Consider the following 21,000-nt stretch of genomic DNA (forward strand, 5'->3'; position numbering starts at 1 on the left):
GCCAGGTTAAGACAAAAATGACTAGATATGGAAAACAAGATAAGATAGTTTATTCATTGCAGCACACACCAGGTAGAAAACTGTCCGTCATGGAAAAACATGATATTTCATATGGAAAACATTTTTAAATAATGTATTAATTATTAATTTTTGCAATAAGCCCCTCAAGCTCAGGCCTTGTTTTGAACCGGGCTTGAAAATCTGCTTCCGTGTGCTGAAAAAAGAAAAAGAAAAAACAAAACAAAACAAATGAAGCCAATGACAGTTGATAGAAGTGTCATAAATGCAGCAAGACAGATAAAAAATAAATAAATAAAAGAGCACTGCAATAATTGTTGTGTAATTTTCTGACCTGCTTTATACAGAGTTGCACTCCCTCAGGCTGGTTCTTCAGAAGAACTTCCGCAAGTATGGGAAAAAGTGTTGCCTTCATTTCACTGATCTAAACGCACATCACCAATAAATCAGTTATAGACTACAGGACAACTATAATAATTACATGCAATCATCAAATGATGTCATTTATTCACACAACCAACCACAAGCTGCATTAACTCTACCTGAACCACACGCTCATGGGTTTTCAGGACTCCATCTACATACATCTTAGTGCCTTGCTCCTGCATCACCATGACCTCTGTGCTTTTTGTAGGCAGGGCATAGCTTTAAAACACAAATAATTGAGAATTATTTTCACCGTTACCTTACAATAATTCATAAAACGTTAAATGATGTATTGTCAGTCATTACACATATATCTTCCTCTTGGAATTATAAGGTTCTATCTGACATTTTTGTCAAAATTGAGTTATTCACATATTCTTATTCTTATTTACATTATGTTTTTTTTTTTTTTTTTTTTTTTTTTTTTAAATGTCGTGTTATATTTTGGGAATTTTTATTTAAAAAAACAAAAAGGTTCTACCTACAAAGTCGAATGAAATGCAAAAACTTAGAAGCTCAATATCTCAAAACTGCTCAGAATTCAGATAGAACTTATAATTCCAAGGGGATGATATATTATATGCCAAATTTATTAAAACAAAATGATTTTGAGAATATTTCTTGGTTTGTGTGCATAGGGATTTTAAAACTATAATATAATATAATATAATATAATATATTAATTAATATATAAATCTCTCTCTTTCCCACCATTCATCGACTTTGATGTCCAAGTGACTGCAGAGATTGTGGATGTACTGGGAATAATGTTCCACTAAAGTCATGTCATAACCGGAAACACACACATTCAGAACGCCAAACTCTGTGGCTGTCACTGCTTTGATCTGCTTTGCCTGAATTCTGTCCTTCTTCTTCTTTGGCTGAATAAAAACAATTTAGCATATGTTATTAACTGGCAGTGAAAACATTTTATACAGATGATGTACAAAACTTTAGGTCTTACCAATGTTTTTGGAAGAAGATGCCTGTATCTTCCAATACCATGTGTGGGCATTGATCTATACTGTCTGTTAGTCAGCAAAACACCTAGTTAGACACATAAAAAAACCACTTGATTACCATCAGTTGATAATTATATTTCAACACACATACATGGGTGGTTCTGCAACTACGGGCACTTTTAAGTCCCAGTAGTGAAATTTAAGGCTTATGTTAAAATTTGCCATCTAAAGCTTCATAAATATAAACACAGTGTCATTACACACCTTGACTTAAAAAAATAATGAGTGAATAATATGATTTAATAAAAAATTATGAAGCATTTATAGGTCCAAACACCATTTTTGTCCCACACCTGTGGTTTCAATGCTGAGCGTGTGTAAAATTAGCTAATTGTTTTACAATATGACATTATTTCAAATGAATTAGTTTCATATACTGTAAATGTTACTTTACACCATCTTAAAGTTCTTTTTTTTTTTGTTTACTAATCATTTATATGATTTATTTTCATCTAAATGTACCTGTCCCACACTTTTGAGTCCTTATTATATAAATTGAAATTCATAGAGGTTGATTTTTTTAAAATTGGGAGAGTCAAAAGTGCCAGTAGTTGTAGAAACACCCACATACTATAACTGAAAATAAAACACAGAACAACAGATTTTTTGCTCTTACCCAAAGGCATCTGTGTAGTTAATACTTGACTTCTGTGACATTAGAGAAAAAACAATTATCAGTTTTAATTTAACTTATATATATATATAAAATGAATAAAAAATATAATGAATAAAATGACACTTACTGGACCGATGATGCTGCACACACCAGCGCCCGTGTGTTCTGGAGCAGAAAAACCTGATGCAAAACAATGACACAAACCAAAAACAAAAATATAGTGTTTGTAAACACTGTAATATTGTAATCATTCATTTAAATGTACAGCACTCAGTTCTGCTCTTCCTCTACGACCTTGACAAATCAACAACATACACTGCTGCAACAACCCGACAATTAAGATGCCACACTCTAAATACCACACCTTATTCAGTAAATTGTTCATTGTTTCACGTTGATATATTAATCCAGTAGTAAAGTTTTAAAACAAGCATCCAAAACCAGGTAATATCAATCCGATAAGCGCATGTATTGAGCCCGATCTTCTTCACGGAATCCAGCAGAAGAATTTACGCTCGTTCGGCACATTGCTGCCACCTGCTGGAGCAAAAGCGTCACACGTGAAACTGGGTTCTTCTTCTTCTACTGACATTTTATGGCGGATGGCAAACCAACTTTTGGTGCGTTTACCGCCACCAACTGGACTGGAGTGTGAAGCACCAATAAGCAGCTAATAAAAAAAAAAAAAAAAATTCTATTGATTATTCCTATTTCTTTAATATATTTTATAATAGCACCATATATTCTACTTTGTTCTGCATGTTCCTTTAAAAGGCTTATCAAACTAAATGATTCAACACCCATGTTTTTAACTTCATTGATGAGTTTTAACCTTTCTTTTTCGTATTTTTTTTTACATTTTATTAAAACATGCTCTATTGTTTCTGCCTGATTATAATAAATACATTGACCTGATTCATGTTTTTCTGTTTTAATGATTTAATCTAGTATGCCCTACTCGGATGCGTGAAATAATTGTATCTTCTTTACTATCGTGGAACTGGTTTGGAGATTGATGCAGGTTTTGTCGTCACATGCAGTTACAATCTGTATGATTTATTTCCTTTAGCATTCAGAAGTTATCATTAGGCTTAGAAAAACATTATAAAATATTAATTTGAAAATATTAAATATAAAAAAAATTAGAAAGACAGCATTCACAAAACTGTTCTAATATCAAATGGTTCTACACTAGCTATTTGAAATAATCATAAATAAAAACTGGCACAGAAAGCAAGCGTTAGTGTAATATATCCTCCATTTGAATATCATTGTATAATGTATTAATATTGGGAGCAACAGAGTAATTTAATCCTGGAAAAGTCTCCCTGTTCACAGTTCAAGGGGTAGCGGAATGCGATGATGATGCTGCAGGGCAAATGACGCTAGGAACGTGACGTGGCGCCGGTGGCTTGCAGAGCTCAATCTAACTTGTTTGGAGTCCCGCCCTGTTTCCACATATAGACAACATTCCGGATTCCGCTCGCTTGTTCAAGAACTATTACATTTTCAACTAGAAAAAAAATACGTTTAAAAATATATTTGATTATTGATGCGAAAGAAGCCTGCTAAATTTATATTTCATTATGAAAAGACATCGCAGCAAGTGCAATGCTCCAAAGATCTAAATTATAGATTAAATTACATTAATATTGATATAAAGTTTGAATACTTGACCTAATTTAGTATCTACAGTACTACTATGTCATCATAACGCTGTGATTAATAGACGCAGTCATTGTATTCTCTCTAATTCTATAGGCTGAGCTCAGCTGTCAATCACGCCTCTTTGAGTATCATGGTAGGTTGCGGCGCAGAACTGGGCCTGAATAGGCGGCTGAGAGTCTCAAACTGAACCGAAATACCGCTTTATTTTCTTGTTTAGAGCATTTTGATAGTTATAGCAACACATTAACACCCACATTAGGCCCAGTGGAACCGGCAGCATGTCTGCAGCAGGAGATTTCGGTAACCCGCTCCGCAAATTCAAGCTGGTGTTTCTGGGAGAACAGAGCGGTGAGTGCCGAACCGAACCGATCATACTGGTCTCTCTGTTTTCATGAGTGTGTATTTGAGTTTGTGTGCGCAGTATCTAAATGGAAATGTCTAAATATCTCTGTGTGTGCTGGAATATTTCTACATATTTGGCTATATCTTGTTATCCAAATCCAGTAAACATGTCAAAGACCAACATGTATGATAGTGATGACAACTTCAAATGTAATCACATCAGCCAAAACAGATTTTTTCTTTTAACCTTTTAATATCAACAGGTTTGTGAGGGTTTGGTTTAGGGGGTTAAGGTTTTAGCAAACATCATCACTGCCATATAAATCGTGAGGTGCCATCACTAATATAGTGAAATCAAATTTCGTCTGTCTGGTCTTGAACTGCTTTTCGTATTCATTTCACAGTATATTTTTGTCTGTCTCCTGTGTAAACATGATATTCTCGTGTTTGAACGTGTTTTGCTGACATGCTGGAATTTTCTGGATCTTGGCTTTTGAACACTCATATTAAAAAGCTTAGGAGAACTTGAATGTGTTCCTAAGATATAAACACCAACGTTGCCTATTAGATAACATTAAAGTCTTTGTATGAGGAGCCATTCCCCTTTCTGAGATATGTCAATGGCCTGTCAATTTCAAAAAAAAAAAAAAAAGAGAAGAAAGAAAGAAAGAAAAAAAAATCACTGGTCCCAGATTTCAACAGCACATCAGGCCTGGTGCTTTGCAGGTTCTTTATACTTTTTTTCAGCAAAAAGTATAAAGCATAAAATTGTTTGGCCTTTCAAAACATTTGCGTAGGAAAATAGACATGGCAAATATTCACACTATTTGCATATATTTACATAGACATGCAATTTCATTCACAGTTTTTAGATTAATCTATTACAAATTTGCAGTTGCCCTGCATGTGAATCAGAAATGAGTGTGCACAGGTTTATGCATACATACACTTTTGCTTTAGTAAGTTGTTTTGTTTTTAAAGCTATGCTTTTGGAATGACCTTGTGAGAAATAGACATTTAATTATGTAATTAGCTGCATCTTTTCCTTCTGCATTCAAGGAAAATGTATTGGCAATGAAAGTAATGTAGAAATGTCTTTGTGAAGTTGTGACCTGTATGCCAGCAGCTTTTGTTCAAAGATATTCATATGTAATGTTTCGATAGTAACCAGTTAATTTTTCATTTGATTTTGCAGTGGGAAAGACGTCATTGATTACCAGATTTATGTATGACAGTTTCGATAATACCTACCAGGTGAGTGAATGTTTTTCTGACTCACTGGGTCATTTTAAACAGTCTTCTGATTTGTTTGGTTTCTATTTTGGGTGTTTCTGATCAGTTGCATGGATCAGAGTCCTTTTCCTTAAAGTTTTGTTGCTTTTCATTTGCAGGCGACAATAGGAATCGATTTCTTGTCGAAAACAATGTATCTTGAGGACAGAACAGTAAGTAAATATTTTTTGTTTTACCAATAAATCACGTCCCTTTCAATGATTTGAAGGAACGAAATGCATGAAAATCTAAAGATTGTAAAACAAATGACGTCTGGGATGCTATTGAATGATGACTGTTTGAATTTTCTTACATCTTACATTGGTCAATACTCTGTATGGCTGTACAATGTGTCATTTTTAAAAACATTGCAAGTGAATTTTATTGCAGTGTATATATAATGATTTAAATGTCATTGCTATTTTGTTTAATATTGTTGTAAGAACAATATTGTTAGATTATGTAAATTTTCTTTCTTTATGGAAATGTTATTTTTATTATGATTATTTTAATGTTTACAACTTCTTACTGTGCAGCCCTAGTATTTTTATTTGCTTTGTTGAACGTTGATTTGAACGTTTGGTGAGATGATGTGTCTGTAAAAGCCCAGTGTAAACTGCACCATGAGAAAGTCCTGTGCCTCTCTACACCTGGTGTGTCCATTGCTTCAGCCTCTTTCTCTCTCTCATTTGTATGTTTTTTTTTTTTCTGTAAAGAATTGTTCTTCTTGATTGGTTTTGAGTAGGAATGTTTCACTCTGAAGATCTGCAGTCCTGATAACATAACCCAACCATAACCCATTCCATAACCCTAGGGCCCTATGAAATCCTTTTTAGTTTTTCCCAAATTCTCTTTTGCATTTTATTTTTTTCTGGATTCCTTTTTTTTTTTTTTTTTTTTTTTTTTCTCTCCCTCAGTTTTAACTTTTCTGGACTCTGATTTAATGGTTAATTTAAATGTCAAAAAGCATGTCTAATTAATTAAAACCATGAAGCTTATACAGTTCAGCAACAATTTATTAAAAGTTGAACAAAAAATACATTTTAGTGCCCTATGAAATACTTTTTGTATTTTCTCAATTCTGTTTTTGTTTTAATTTTTCTGGGTTCTATTTTAATGGTTTAATTAAATTTTAATAATCAAAAATATGTCTATATCAGTTGAATTCGCAAAAGTTTAACATTAATTTTTTTTTTTTTTTTTTAACAATAATAGGCCCTATGAAATGTTTATTTTATTTTTTTCAGAAATTCTTGTGTGTTTTCTGGATTTATGATTTAATACAAATATATTATCAAAAACATTGATAATCAAATGAAGGTGTAAAACATTAACAATTTATTTAATATATTAATGTTTTAAAAATTGTATTTTTTTTTTAATAGTTTTAATAATTTTTTATTATTATTATTATTATTATTATTAGTCTTTTTGCAGTTTAATATTCACTGACACTAGTCAATATCACAATTTGATTAAGTGCACAGCCCTACTTTTGATATATTCATCCAAAACGTGCCAAATTGCGTGACATTCCACGTTTTACGGTAAATTCCATTTTTATGACTGAGTGTGAGTGATTCTGAAAACATAGGGCCCTATAAACCTACTAACATGAGCCCATCTGAAGACCCTAATCCGTTCCCTAACCCGAATCCTGAGCTTGAGAAATCTTTTCAATCCACTTTGCTTTTTCTTATTTCTTAAATTTCATTCCACTCCTTTACCTTTTTTTCCCCCCTTTGAACGTTTAATTTCTCCTCTTTTTTTTTTTTCCTTTTATTCCCCTCTTTTTCTTTTGTTTGTTCTCCATTCACACAGATCAGGCTGCAGCTTTGGGACACAGCAGGACAGGAGCGTTTCCGTAGCCTCATTCCCAGTTACATCAGAGACTCTGCTGCTGCTGTTGTAGTTTACGACATCACAAGTAGGTATCTGAGACCCATTCTACGTCCAGTTCCCCTCCTCTTACCTCTTCCTCTTCCCCTTTCTCCCCCCCCCCCCCTCTCTCTCTCTCTGCTGGAACTCTGGTGCTAAAATATTTGGTCAGGTGCGGCTGCAGCTGTGGGACACAGCAGGACAGGAGCGCTTCCGCAGTCTGATTCCCAGCTACATCCGGGACTCTACAGTTGCCGTGGTAGTCTTTGACATCACAAGTGAGTGTGGATCCTCGGCGGGAGAACTTAAGGAAGAGGAAAGATGTCTGTCATCTCAACGCAGTCTCTTTTTTTTTTTTTTTGTTTCACATCCTTTGAGTTTTTTCCTGTAGTTTCATTCTTTTTGTCTTCTTTCTTATTTTTTTGTAACATGTTTTTTGCTTTGCAAATGCAATTCAGTGCTAAAAACTTGGAAGACACCTTTGTTTTGGACTACATGCATATCTTTGTGTTTTAAGGTTAACAGGACATTGTTTTATGAGCAGCTAAAGTGTAGCCCAGTTTACAAAAAAACAGCTAAATAATACCAATTTCATATGTAGAAAAAATGTCTTTTTATAAAAAGAATGCAGAATACAGCTTAATGTCCAATAAAAAATAAATGACTAGTACATTTTTGGCAGTTGTGGCCAAAAGTTAATTTTTACCCCCTCAGGACTCAACATTCACTGGTCCCACCATAAAAGAATGATACATTTTTATTTTTAACAGTACATTCTTATATTCGCTAGAAATACTTACATTTTTCATTAAATGTTACTTTTTTTTTTTTTTTTTATTCATATAAAATAATATTTTTTTATTTTAATTCGTTCATCATTTTACAGACTGATAAAATGTAGTTGATGTAGATGAAAGATGATTTGTCTTTTTTTTTTTTTTTTTTTTCCCTGCAGACTGAGTTCCTGTGACACAATCATAAGCACAGAGTCGCTTCCAGCTTTAGAACTTCCTTCTGTCTTTCTTCTTATTTTATCCTATTTTTTTTCTACCTGCAAGTTGTGTCTGCCTGTCTATGATCCTGGGATTCCCCCATAGACTCCTTAAGGCTCATCTTAAGTATTAACCCAATGTCTCTGAAATCCCCTCAACAGATGTCAACTCGTTCCAGCAGACCACCAAATGGATCGATGATGTCCGAACAGAAAGGGGAAGTGATGTCATAATCATGCTGGTGGGAAACAAAACAGATCTTGCTGATAAACGGTTCGTTTTAAATGATTGCAACCTTTTAGGAACATTATGATGTAGTTTGTTACACAATTGCTGTTCTTTTGAACTTTGTATTTATCAAAGAATCCTGAAAAATTTGCACAAATATTTAGGGTTAGTTCACCCAAAAATGAAAATTCTGTCATTAATTACTCATTATCATTTTGTTCCAAACCTGTTAGACCTTCGTTCATCTTCGGAAAACAAATTAAAGTATTTTTGATGAAATCTGAGAGGTTTCTGGTCCCCTATAAAAAGCAACGCTATTGCCACTTTCAAGGCCCAGAAAGTTGGTAAAGACATCGGTAAAATAGTGGTTCAACCTTAATTTTATGAAATGATGAGAGAACTTTTTGTGCGTGAAAAGAAAAAAAAAACGACTTTATTCAACAGTTTCTTCTCTTCCATGTCAGTCTCTGATGCTGTTCACGTGAAATTAAAATAAATTAAAATAGGAAAAAGTTTTAAATTGTAATATTTCACAATATTACTATTTTTACTGTATGTTTGATCAAATAAATGCAACCTTACAATTTATTTACAAAAATGCAATATTTCATAAAATTAACATATTTATCCATTGACAAGGCACATTTATGAAATGGCACAAACTAAAACTTAATACTTAATCTGTTCAAAATTGCTAAATATCTGAATCTGTGGGCAAATAGTAATGATTACATGTGTTTTTGGGCTCATTTCAGGCAAGTTTCTATCGAGGAAGGAGAAAGGAAAGCCAAAGAACTGAATGTAATGTTTATTGAAACTAGTGCTAAAGCCGGATACAACGTCAAACAGGTGAGTGTGACTGAGATTTGACTTGATCCAAAAGTAGAAGTGCTTTAATGATTGAGAATCAATCTCTGAATCACAAACTTTTTTTTTTTTTTGCATGATTATTCGAAAAGAGCATTACTGAACATTTCTCTTATATCAGTGTCTTCAGAAGCATCCATATGATTAAATATTCAACTTTTCTGATTGCAAACCATCTCAAACTCACACTCACACTGCTTGTTTTTTCCTGATCCTAGTGTGAGAGTTTAGTAATGGGGCTTGTGTTTGTCTCCTCTAGCTTTTCCGGCGTGTAGCAGCAGCTCTTCCTGGTATGGAGAGCACACAAGACAAGAGCAGAGAGGACAGTATCCTACACAAATATATGCATACATATTTGCATTCACTGCCTGGCCAAAAAAAGTTGCTGTTTGGATTTAAAGGGATAGTTCACCCAAAAATGAAAATTCTGTCATTTACTCCCCTTCAAGTTGTTTCAAACCTTATAATTTATTTGTTCTGCTGTATACAAAGGAAGATATTTGGAAGAATGTTTCAGATCTCGCCCCCCATTGACTACCATAGTATCTATTTTTCCTACTATGGTAGTCAGTGGGGGGCGAGATCTGCTTGGTTACAAACATTTTCCAAATATCTTCCTTTGTTTTCAGCAGAACAAAGAAAGTCATACAGGTTTGGAACAACTTGAGGGTGAGTAAATAATGACAGAATTTTCATTTTTGGGTGAACTATCCCTTTTAAATAGGCAAATACTTAAAGGGTTAGTTCACATAAAAATGAAAATAATGTCATTAATTACTCACCCTCATGCCGTTCCACACCCGTAAGACCTTCGTTCATCTTCGGAACGCAAATTAAGATATTTTTGTTGAAATCCGATGGCTCAGTGAGGCCTCCATAGCCAGCAATTACATTTCCTCTCTCAAGAGCCATTAATGTACTAAAAACATATTTAAATCAGTTCATGTGAGTACAGTGGTTCAATATTAATATTATAAAGTGATGAGAATATTTTTGGTGCACCAAAAAAACAAAATAACGACCTATATAGTGATGGCCGATTTCAAAACACTGTTTTAGCACTAGTTTCAATGGATATTTCATGAAGCTTCGGAGCGTTATGAATCTTTTGTGTCAAATCATGATTCGGATCGCGCGTTAAACCACCAAACTGCTGAAATTATGTGACTTTGGCGCTCCGAACCGCTGATTCGACACAAAAGATTCATAACGCTCCGAAGCTTCATGAAGCAGTGTTTTGAAATTGGCCATCACTATATTATTTTGTTTTTTTGGTGCACAAAAAATATTCTCTTGATGGAAATAACATCACAACATTTATTTCCATCAAGAGGTGCATCAATTTTTGGTCAAGTATTTGCCTATTTAACACCGTGTCTACACTAGACGCGACCGTTGTCACATCACGCCGCGCTGAAACAGCTAAAAGCTGTCTACACTGAACGCGACAAACCGACAATTGTTTGCAGTTGCTTGTTTTAGTACTTGGTTGTCCATCTCAATAAGAGTTGCTGTGTAACACACTACAAAATTTTTCCTTAATTTCTTTTTCCTTCAGTGATCGACATAAAATTAGAAAAGCCGCCAGAGCAGCCAGTCAACGAAGGCGGCTGTTCATGCTGAGGCTTCAGTCGACATTTCTGTGCCGTGTCTCTTATTGTCGCTCTTTCAGACGCTCTCAGTTGCACTCACAGCATCTCTCTGGATATTCTGCAGAAGCTCCGCCCACCCGGAAGAAGTAGAACACTACCTGCCCATCACCCTCGTTTCCACTGACCCACTCAAATGACTTTAAATTCGAAAGCACAACGTGGATGTGTATGATGTTGCTTTTCTATTAATTGTTTCCGTTAATCGTACACCTTTTGTGGTGTTTTTGTTTTTTTCGCTCTCAAAATGCTTTATAAAGTGTTGTTTTTGTTCATGTTTCGTTTTATGTGAAATAATACTTGTATTACTGTAATAATGACATGAATAGGAACAAACCAAGTTAAATAAATGAAATTACAATTAGGAGGATATCCAGATTTGAATATGCGATGACTCTCTAAACGTTGTTCCGTAAAGACGGTGCAGAGATGGACAAAAGGTTTACAGAGCGTTTTTGGAAATTTCCAAGTCTAGTTTTCAGCACATGTGGCTACAGTGCGTTGAATCCGTGACGATGTTGATGTCTCTTCTTCAGAAGGAAGAAAGGAAAGTGTAAAAACAAATGTTTTTGGAGTTTGCGAGGAACAAGTGCTGCTTTTAGCTCGGTTGCCGCTCAAGCATTGTGCTTTTTTTTTTCTTCTGCTTAGTTGTCATTTTATTAGATTTCTTTCCATCTTATTTTGAGCATTAGAAAGCCAATAGCTTAGTCAAAGAGATATACAGTTATTGTAAAGAAATATGTATATTAAGGGAATTATCAGATCCGGTTTAACAGATAATATGCAGCCGTTGCCTTCAATGGTTTGTTTTATTGGGCTTCCACTGGTTTGTTTGTTTTTTATTAGCATTGTAAAGTTTGATTTATTTTAATAATGACACACTAGATGTGGTTTGTTTTCTTCTTGATTTGTTGAATCAACCATGAACCCTAATATTTATTTGTAATATCTTTGTTTTGTTTTTAAACACTGTTTGGTTTTTCATAATTCATAGACAGAGACGTTGAGATATTCTGGCCCAAAGCAGCTGTTACATTAGTTTTTAAATGTTCAGTGATATTTTGGCCCCAGACTGATCTAAACGTTTCTAAGATTTAGTGTATTTTGTGTATTTTTTTGCTTTTTCTTTAAATGGTCTCATACATTTCAAATGGATTTTAACCAGTTTCGTCAGGCAGTGCTGCTTGACGCCAATGCTCATTATTTGCACTGCTAAAATTGGCCAGCATCTTGAGACATCCCTAATAAAAACTTTATTTAGCAACAATTTTTTTTGTTCTTGTTTTGATTGGTGGATGTATAACTTAGTTTGTTAATCAAGAAGTTGGTAAATGTGCAGAGCAGTGAATTTTGATTGCGAACACAGAAAATGAAATTCCAAATGTTTTGTGCTTCTGCGTCTGGTAGCAGCTTTTTATTTATTTATAAGTGTTGCACAACAATGTAACTTTATACATTTGCAAGGTAGTACATTAGCGCATAAACAGGCCAGATGCAAATGCTGCTCTGCCCCCCTCTAGTGGTCAGTCACGAGAACTGATTCCATTATGCAGCTTTCGTCAAGGAGTACCTCAGGGATGACGTGTTTTTGTAGGCCAACCCGGAAGTTAGCGGCACACGGGTTCCCTCGATCGAAAACCTATGCATTTTTCCCATAGACTTTTGGAAAATCGCAAAAAATAAGCTCTGTGTTTAACAAAGGGTTATGACACTTACACGTTTTGTCTATCAAGATAATCTTTACAAGTTAACACAACATTTTTACATTTTGAAGCCTAAATAAAGTTGTCAGATATAAAAAGCTAACAGCAGGCTATAAACGGATTACAGCACACCATGATCGCGGATCAACGTCACCACCACCAAGCTTCCTCAAACTTTATTTAGAAAACAACTTTATTTAAAAATATGTTCGCTGATTATGATCTGCGCTGTGTATGAATACTTATCCACTTTTTCATGAGAAATGCTGTCCAAATGTCCTGTTTGTCATGATGACGTCTAAAGTCCCCGCCAAAGGAAGTAGTCCCTTTTAGCAATTTGTTAGCAACTGCCGTTTTTAAGACACAATAAAGGTTTAAAAAATCACAAGCGGGTTATAACTGGTGTGTTTTATGTCATAGATCAAAACGTGAAAATATTTAGAGGCTTTGTTAACCACAGACCTTATTTCAGGCGATTTAGCAAAAAAAACCATTCAAAAAACCCACTGACTTTGGGGAGATGGAACCAGAAGTCCTAAAATGCTAACTCGCTTCCGGGTTTTGCCTACAAAAACACGTCATCCCTGAGGTACTCTATTGAGATATTTCAAAGGCATTTCTCAAACCTTCATTATAATGAATATATTCGGCTTTTGGTGACTATTTCAGCATCATATTTTCATCCACCTTTTTCCTAACTAGCCTACTGAGATTACGGGAGGCACTTCCGGTTTGGGAAATATCCACTCACTGAAAGAGATCATTTCAAAATAATCATATGGTTATGCTACAAATAATCCTTATCCGTCAGGTTGACTGAATTGCACCCAGTTTTTGAAAATGCTTATTGCGCTCATAATGCGAACCTTTCGCTGATTGTTTACAGTTTAACGGAAGTTACTCCCATAATTCGCGCAAAGCATCATGGGGCGCAGGAAAAAGGTGGATAGAAAATTCCTATAAACACACAAGATTTTTATATTTGGAGAGCAATCAAAGGTCTGCCGGTCACTCCCAAACCTCATGCTATAGAATATAATAAATTCAGGGTTCCACGTGGTTTATAGTTAGAAAATGTTTTGGAGCTACTTATAAATACAAATAGTAGATATCTGACAAGATAACAAATATAAATCATGGACAAAACTGAACAAATTTGCAAAGCTCTACATGTACATTATACACAAAGCAGAATCATAACAACAAGAAAATACAACCTTAGTTATGTGCAGAATTATTCTATAGATATGTTACAGAAATATCTGTTGATATTTCACATATTAGGGAAAAAAAAATCTGTTTAACAGTCCTGTTTTGAAGCAGCTAGAATCCCTCTTTTACACATTGATTGACCTCTTAATGCCCAGTGAGTTTAAAACAGCTGCAGCTATTCTGATATTTACATATTTATATGCAGGAACAGGAGCGTTTGCTTTCGCTGAGCTTTATGGACGTCTCTTCCAGTGTATTCTTTCATCCTGCTATCTGACTGGTCCTCAGCAGAACCAGAAGGGCATCCATAAAAGTGAACGCATTGCTGCACCCGCAGCCATTCCAGCCAGGAGCCCCAATGCAATCTGCTCTCCGAAATTGTCATCAGATTCTCTGTGCACCCAGACATGCTGAGTTCCTACAGGGAAGCACATCAGGTTTAGTGGTATGCCTGCTGTTGTTTTTTTGGAACATAATTAAAAAAAAAAAAAAAATTAAAACAAAGAGATAACTTTACAATAAGGTTCCACTTGTTAACATCAGTTAACTACATTAGTTAATATGAACTAACATTGAAAATACCTCTAAAGCATTATTATTCTTAATATTTACTAATACATTATTAAAATCAGTTGTATTTTTATTAACTAACAGTGTTGGGAAAAGTTATTTTATTAAGTAATGTGTTACAGTATTGCGTTACTCCCTAAAAAGTGATTAACTGCCTTAGTTACTTATTATGGAAAGTAATGCGCTACATTACTTCTGCGTAACTTTTTCTTACCTGGACTGGACTTTGTTGTTTGTTTTTTAATAACAAAAAAGTTATATTTTTGTCAAACCAGAAGTGAAATGAATAAGCCTCAAGCTGAGGGAAATTTAAATTCACTCCAGTAGAGGGCGCAGCTCAAACAAACCTTTCAGCTGTGCTGCCATTCTGGATAGCAGAAGAATAGGATTGCGGGAGGAGAAAGTTCATCACTCTTACTATAGCAATAAAAACAAAAATATTAAACACAATTGTGATGTTTAACTAAAGTAATTTTTGCTTATTAGTATGGTTGAATTAGATCATAGAATGTCAGCAGCAAAGACATTGGTTAATAAAGTGAGATTAAATACATAAAGTATATTTGTGTTATTTAACATTTAATTAATCAAATATTTTGAGTTGCATTTCACTGTTTCACTGCATCCATTTTGAGGAATACTGAATCTGTTTTTGTGCAAGTGAGTAGAACTACAATAATCATCATGTTCACACAGCGCACACAACACCTCTGCACTTACTCCAGATTTCTCTCAACATGGGGACAGGAGAGCTGTCAGTCTATAGATTGGAAAACAAAGTAACTTGCGCTACTTATTTGAAATAGTAACTCAGATATTTTGTTGTAAATTTAAAAGTAATGCATTACTTTAATAGTTACTTGAAAAAAGTAATCTGATTATGTAACTCGCATTACTTTTAATGCATTACTCCCAACACTGATAACTAATGCTAGCAAAGAATAATAAATACTGTAATGAATGTATTGCTCATTGTTAGTTAATATTAGCTGATACATTAGCAAATGTTAACTAATGGAACCTTATGGTAAAGTGTTAACAAAATATCTAAAATAATATTCTGCACAATTTCTTAAGTACATTTTTCAATTCTATTTTCAGTTAAATTATCAGCTGATAATATAAATTTCAATGAAAATATTGAATTAAATATTTTAACTAGTGGACTTTTGGAGACAAAAATGACTTTTTTTTATGCCCTTTGAATTAAAGTAGTTGTTAAGTGCTTTATTAACAAAGAAAATGAATGAACAGTATACTTATATGGTTGTTGTAATAATACTACTGATAATACCAATGTATTATATCAATGTATAAAAAAACAAAAAAATGCAATAACCATTTAACCATAAATATCTCTGTGCTTTGTGCAGAATGAGGGATGTGTTTGTATATTTACCTCCACACCCTGTACCTGGCATGATGTAAACTGCATTATGGCTGTCAATCGGAACGGTCTGGTAAGTATCGTCATAGGGATTGTATGTGAAAACCTGTGAGAGTGAAAAGAAATGTGAATTGAATCAAATATTAAAGCAAATATAGAAAACCATTCTGTGTGTCAAGAATAACACTCACTGGATTTCTTTTCGCCTCCATGAGCGTGAGTTTCCAGGCCCTGAAATGGGATTGAACGGAAATAAATAAGAGGGTTAAGTGGGTGGAGCTTCATTTGTTGTGGGAGGGGTTAAAGGGTTAGTTCACTCAAAAATGAAACTTTTGTCATTAATTACTCACCCTCATGTCATTCCAAACCCGTAAGACCTTCATTCATCTTCAGAACACATTAAGATATTTTTTTTTATAAAATCCGATGGCTCAGTGAGGCCTGCATTGCCAGAAAGTTCATTAATACTTTCAGATGCCCAGAAAGTTACTAAAGACGCATTTAAAACAGTTCATGTGACTACAGTGGTTCAACTTTAATGTTATGAAGCAACGAGAATACTTTTTGTGCGCCAAAAAAACAAATAACGACTTTATTCAACAATATCTAGTGAAGGGTGATTTCAAAACACTGCTTCATGAAGCTTCGAAGCTTTACGAATCTTTTGATTCAAATCAGTGGTTTGGAGCATGTATCAAACTGCCAAAGTCACACCCCTCAGTGGTGAACCATTGAAATTTTGAAACACTTATGACGTAACGAAGCCTCGTTTACTGAAACCACTGATTCGAATCAAAAGATTCGTAAAGCTTTGTGAAGCAGTGTTTTGAAATCGCCCATCACTAGATATTGTTGAATAAAGTCATTGTTTTTTTTTTTTTTGGTGCACAAAAAGTATTCTCGTCGTTTCATAACATTAAGGTTGAACCACTGTAGTCACATGAACGGTTTTAAATACGTCTTTAGTAGCTTTCTGGGCACTGAATTGTAAATTGTTTTGCTGTCAATGGAGGCCTCACTGAGCCATCAGATTTCATCAAAAATATCTTAATTTATGTTCCGAAGATGAACGAAGGTCTTACGGGTGTAGAACGACATGAGGGTGAGCATTTTTGGGTGAACTGACCCTTTAAGTTAAAATGTCAAAGGTCAAGACTTACAGTGCCTCATCTTCACTGTTGGCACACAGGATCAGCGTAGATCCATCCCTCAGATAAACAACCAGCAGATTCTCTCGGGGGTGACTCTCAGGTGGACATACACCTGCTCAGGACACAGTTACAACAGCATTAAAGTATTTTCATAACATGCACTTTCTACATGACTGAATAAATAAGTTCCTTCCTACCTGCACACTCCAGTCCAGACTTCACATTCACACAGGTGGCCTTCAGATTCACTCTGGTCTCATAGTCTCTTCTGGATTCAGATTTGTAAAAAACAAAACTCCCATCTATCCACAGGTCACACCAGTTCAGCTTCCAGCGTTTGAGGACTGAAGCTGTGAACGTTTTTAACAAAGTAAAAAATAAAATTCAATATTATAGAGTATCTGTCTCTATTTCCATAGTCTTTTCACAGACAAACTATTCTCTACAGCTTCATGCTATCTTTAAAAATAAAGGTTCTTTATTGGCATTGATGGTTCCATAAAAACCTTTAACATCCATAAAACCTTTCCACTCCACAAAAGGTTCTTTATAGTCAAAAAAGTTTCTTTAGATTTTTAAAATGTTCTTCACACTCAGATAAAAGGGATCTTTTAAGAACTTTTCACTGAAAGGTTATTTGGGCAATCAAAAATGGTTATTCTATTGCTTTGCTGAAAAAAAAAAAAGTGCAAATAGCATCCCTTGTTGGCAAATGCTATTTACACTAGCTCCGCAACATCTTCAGTGGTGCAGCAGTAGCGAATAGGGCTCGCAGGCCTGGCTTTTAATGCTATCAACGCAGGTTTGAATCCGCCTTTTTTCGAGCTTGCTTTTATTTTCAATAAAAATGAAAAAACAAATTCTAAAAGTAGAAATAAACTGTGAACGAGTGTTTAATAATATTAAAAGGTTTTATTGGGTAGGATTAGGGGAAGGTGTAGGGAGGGTTTTTATTCTCCCAATAAGGCAGCATCCATTTAATAATTTTAATAAATATAATCATTTACACTCTATGATATTATTGCATCTTGTTAATGTACAAAGATACTGAGGTGCAAATAGTGTCTGTCAATATAAAGTATAGATAACATCTAATTACAATTTACTCTTATTACAAAGAAAGAATTGATACTTTACATGGTGTAAATAGAATCTATTGCTATTTTCACCTAGTGTAAATAGCATCTATCGCTAAGAAAATATGCTATTTTCACTTAGTGCAAATAGCCGCTTCCAAAAAAAAAGCCTCCTGGAACCATTACTCCAATAATAATTGATTCTTCAAGTCAGAGCCATTGGGAATCAAGAGTCGACTCCAAGTTTCATTACCTAGCTTATTACACCATCCCGGAAGAGCCTTCAATGAACTAATCTAAACGGAATCAAAAGATTCAATTCACTGGAATGAACTAAAATGCCCGCTACTAGCTGCCATTTTAATTCATTCCAGTGAATCTTTTGATTCCTTTTAGATTCGTTCATTGATTTTTTTATTTGAATGTTTCTGTAGGTTACACTAGTAGGTGGCAGCAATGAGCGTGTTTACGCATGTTATAAGTAAGACATTTAATCATTCAATCAACAGCTTCGTTCAAAATCATTGTTCAAAAAGTCACATTCAAAACACCATGACAGTAGGCCTACTAATACAGATTTAAAAGACGGCAGCTAAATGATTATAAGAACCTGATTGTTCAAAGCAACTCTTGTGTATTTGATACAATGGATGGACATAGGAATAAACATAACATGCTTTATCACAAAGGCTTCCACTGAAGTTAACTCTAGCAACTAAAACTTCTTTAAGATGTTACTAACTGCAAGACTATGCGCTATCAAAGAATAGACCTATATTTATTTTTAATAGAGAATATAAAGGTCACTTAGTCATTTTAAATTACCAGTCATACTATTTTATATTGCATGTTTTATTTTAAGAATCAAGACAATTAGCTAGGAATCTTAAAGGGGGAGAATATTTCATTCTTAAGTTGTTATATTAAATGCAGTTATCATTTCTTTTTAAATTAATATGTCATTTGGGGTTTCTCTAGGTGAGTATACAGAACAACCTGAAGTCTATAACTAACATCTACTGTTCTGTAACACTGACCGTAAGAGGATTATTACTGCAAACAGCGTCAGGCTCTGAGTTTCATAACAGACCTTCTGGAACAGTCATTTTATTTAATATAATAACTGTATATATATGCACACACACACACACACACACACACACACACACACACACGCATATATATACTTTGAAATGGTAAATATCACTGTCAGCAGAAATGTACTGTCAAAAAAGCACCCAACAGACAAATTTGTATTATATTTGTGCTGTTCAATACTTATACACGTCCTAATATCAAGGCTTTTCCAATTTAGATCATTTAACTTTAATTTAAATGTCTGGAAAATGTCAAAAGCAACTGCACTTTGTTTTTTTTTTTTGTTTTTTTAAGACAAAATATTCACACTAGGTTTGTTTCTTCCACAATTGTTTTGCTTAAAACATAAATTACTTCCATTTCTTAGAGGTGCATTGAGCAGATTATGACTTTTGATATATCTTTTCAAAACTATTTCTATAAAAATATATAAATGAATAATCTTCCTCCACTTACACTGTCTCCAGAGCAAGCCAGATTTGAGCAGAGCCATTGATCAGTCAGCTGCCACAAGAGCAATAGAAGTATTCCCAATGTTGTGGTGCTTGTTTGACGTGACGACAGAGTTTGTGCTTTTGTTTGTGAGCGATGACAGTGACTGTAAGACGTCTCAGCAGTTGGAGGGGGTTATATTGCTGGAATAGTTTGATGACTCTTCTTCTAATCCTTTAAACAGGCCAAAGTGAAGCTTCACTTGACCAGTAATCTCAGATTACAGCACCATGTGAGTTAGTACTGGTCATCTGTGGAATATTCTCTCCCTTTCTTATGTTACTCAATCTCTACTTCATGTTTTTGTGTATTATATTAAGTCTATATAGTTAATCCTGTTATCAGTGTAGCACTGTTGACATAAATTTTTAAACCTGTTCACATTAAAATCTCACTTTTGGGTAAACAGACTAACCTTAAACCTAAAATCCACCTTATTGTATTTTTTGATTTAATGTCGTCCCTACAGGCACAGCAAATCATGTTCACTCACATAGCCTACCTTAATCTCACCCTTAGCTAAATTTAGCAAACATTGAGTAAGCGAAGTAGTCATATCAAGCCAATTATGTTTTTAAACCATCTAAATAACTGACCTATAAACATATTAAATCAGGAATTACCCTTAAAATCTAGTAAACACTTCTAGCCATGTTAATTTTTCTGATTTTTACAGTCAGGCTCCTTAAACGTGTTAACACTTTTACACACTGCTTGAACAGCTAGTAACACATTTAGCAGCAGTGCGCTTTTAGAAATGTCTTTATCGCAATGCACGATCATGTAAAATGTATTTAAATCATGAAAAATAATATTTACTTAAGTTATTTTATAGTAATAATAATAATAATAATAATTTATATTATTATTATTATTTAAAAAAACTAAACTAATATTAAGGATATTGAACGTGAGTTTGACATACGCCCGCCACTAGATGGCCTCATCTCACCAACAACGTCTGACGCAGGGACTCTCACTGCCCTTGAGATTATTTTATGATGAAAAATGTCAATAGAGAAAATATTTCGGTATCACTTTATTTTAGTGTCCTTGTTACATATGTTACATGTACTTACCATAGTAATAACAGTAAATTATGCATAATTACATGCTACTAACCCTCAACCAAACCCTTATCCTGCCCTAACCCTATTTAGTAAGTCCATGTTGTTAATTAATATTACTCTGTACTTAAATATATAATTACACTGTAACAATGACACCTTAAAATAAAGTATAACCAATATTTCTCATCATCACTGCAATTATATGTAGAATAACAGCGGCACAGAAAGAGTCTAAGAACCTCTAACTTACATATCTGGAATCT

The 21,000-nt window shown here is 34.2% G+C and overlaps 3 protein-coding genes across 4 annotated transcripts; 1 reads left to right on the forward strand and 2 right to left on the reverse strand.

Annotated features, from left to right (window-relative positions):
- Positions 1-30: 30 nt before the first annotated feature.
- On the reverse strand, positions 31-2,634 carry mrpl48 (mitochondrial ribosomal protein L48). The gene is made up of 8 exons (XM_051908010.1): positions 2,447-2,634; positions 2,210-2,262; positions 2,083-2,114; positions 1,409-1,491; positions 1,156-1,325; positions 561-663; positions 353-442; positions 31-214 (listed from the first exon to the last, which is right to left on the reverse strand). The coding sequence occupies exons 1-8, from the start codon at positions 2,465-2,467 to the stop codon at positions 137-139; spliced, it is 630 nt and encodes a 209-aa protein (XP_051763970.1). The 5' UTR covers positions 2,468-2,634; the 3' UTR covers positions 31-136.
- A 1,194-nt stretch (positions 2,635-3,828) lies between these two features.
- On the forward strand, positions 3,829-12,245 carry rab6a (RAB6A, member RAS oncogene family). 2 transcript variants are annotated; one of them, XM_051908012.1, is made up of 8 exons: positions 3,829-4,098; positions 5,288-5,346; positions 5,484-5,537; positions 7,186-7,291; positions 8,396-8,507; positions 9,218-9,311; positions 9,589-9,655; positions 10,888-12,245. In XM_051908012.1, exons 1-8 carry the CDS (start codon positions 4,029-4,031, stop codon positions 10,950-10,952), a joined length of 627 nt encoding a protein of 208 aa, XP_051763972.1. In that variant the 5' UTR covers positions 3,829-4,028; the 3' UTR covers positions 10,953-12,245. The 2 variants fall into 2 exon arrangements, with proteins under 2 accessions (XP_051763972.1, XP_051763971.1); XM_051908011.1 differs by lacking the exon at positions 7,186-7,291 and adding an exon at positions 7,415-7,520.
- On the reverse strand, positions 11,606-18,551 carry plekhb1 (pleckstrin homology domain containing B1). The gene is made up of 6 exons (XM_051908315.1): positions 18,548-18,551; positions 17,199-17,351; positions 17,011-17,113; positions 16,042-16,081; positions 15,863-15,956; positions 11,606-14,311 (listed from the first exon to the last, which is right to left on the reverse strand). The coding sequence occupies exons 1-6, from the start codon at positions 18,549-18,551 to the stop codon at positions 14,178-14,180; spliced, it is 528 nt and encodes a 175-aa protein (XP_051764275.1). The 3' UTR covers positions 11,606-14,177.
- Between the last annotated feature and the right edge of the window lie 2,449 nt (positions 18,552-21,000).

This window comes from Ctenopharyngodon idella, chromosome 10 (assembly GCF_019924925.1).
Source record: "Ctenopharyngodon idella isolate HZGC_01 chromosome 10, HZGC01, whole genome shotgun sequence".
In the NCBI taxonomy this organism is placed as follows: Eukaryota; Metazoa; Chordata; class Actinopteri; order Cypriniformes; family Xenocyprididae; genus Ctenopharyngodon; species Ctenopharyngodon idella.

What these genes read in the sequence shown, in the direction of transcription:
- mrpl48 (XM_051908010.1), bottom strand. Translation starts at nt 2,467, where the DNA reads ATGAACAATTTACTGAATAAG. An exon ending in AACTACACAGATGCCTTTGG is followed by an intron (nt 1,492 to 2,082) that starts GTAAGAGCAAAA and finishes GTGTCTAACTAG; the next exon opens with GTGTTTTGCTGACTAACAGA. An exon ending in TGCAACTCTGTATAAAGCAG is followed by an intron (nt 215 to 352) that starts GTCAGAAAATTA and finishes TTCTTTTTTCAG; the next exon opens with CACACGGAAGCAGATTTTCA.
- rab6a (XM_051908012.1), top strand. Translation starts at nt 4,029, where the DNA reads ATGTCTGCAGCAGGAGATTTCGGTAACCCGCTCCGCAAATTCAAGCTG. An exon ending in GTTTCGATAATACCTACCAG is followed by an intron (nt 5,347 to 5,483) that starts GTGAGTGAATGT and finishes TTTCATTTGCAG; the next exon opens with GCGACAATAGGAATCGATTT. An exon ending in CCGGATACAACGTCAAACAG is followed by an intron (nt 9,312 to 9,588) that starts GTGAGTGTGACT and finishes TGTCTCCTCTAG; the next exon opens with CTTTTCCGGCGTGTAGCAGC.
- plekhb1 (XM_051908315.1), bottom strand. An exon ending in AACAGTGAAGATGAGGCACT is followed by an intron (nt 16,082 to 17,010) that starts GTAAGTCTTGAC and finishes ATCCCATTTCAG; the next exon opens with GGCCTGGAAACTCACGCTCA. An exon ending in TGGAGGCGAAAAGAAATCCA is followed by an intron (nt 15,957 to 16,041) that starts GTGAGTGTTATT and finishes TCACTCTCACAG; the next exon opens with GTTTTCACATACAATCCCTA.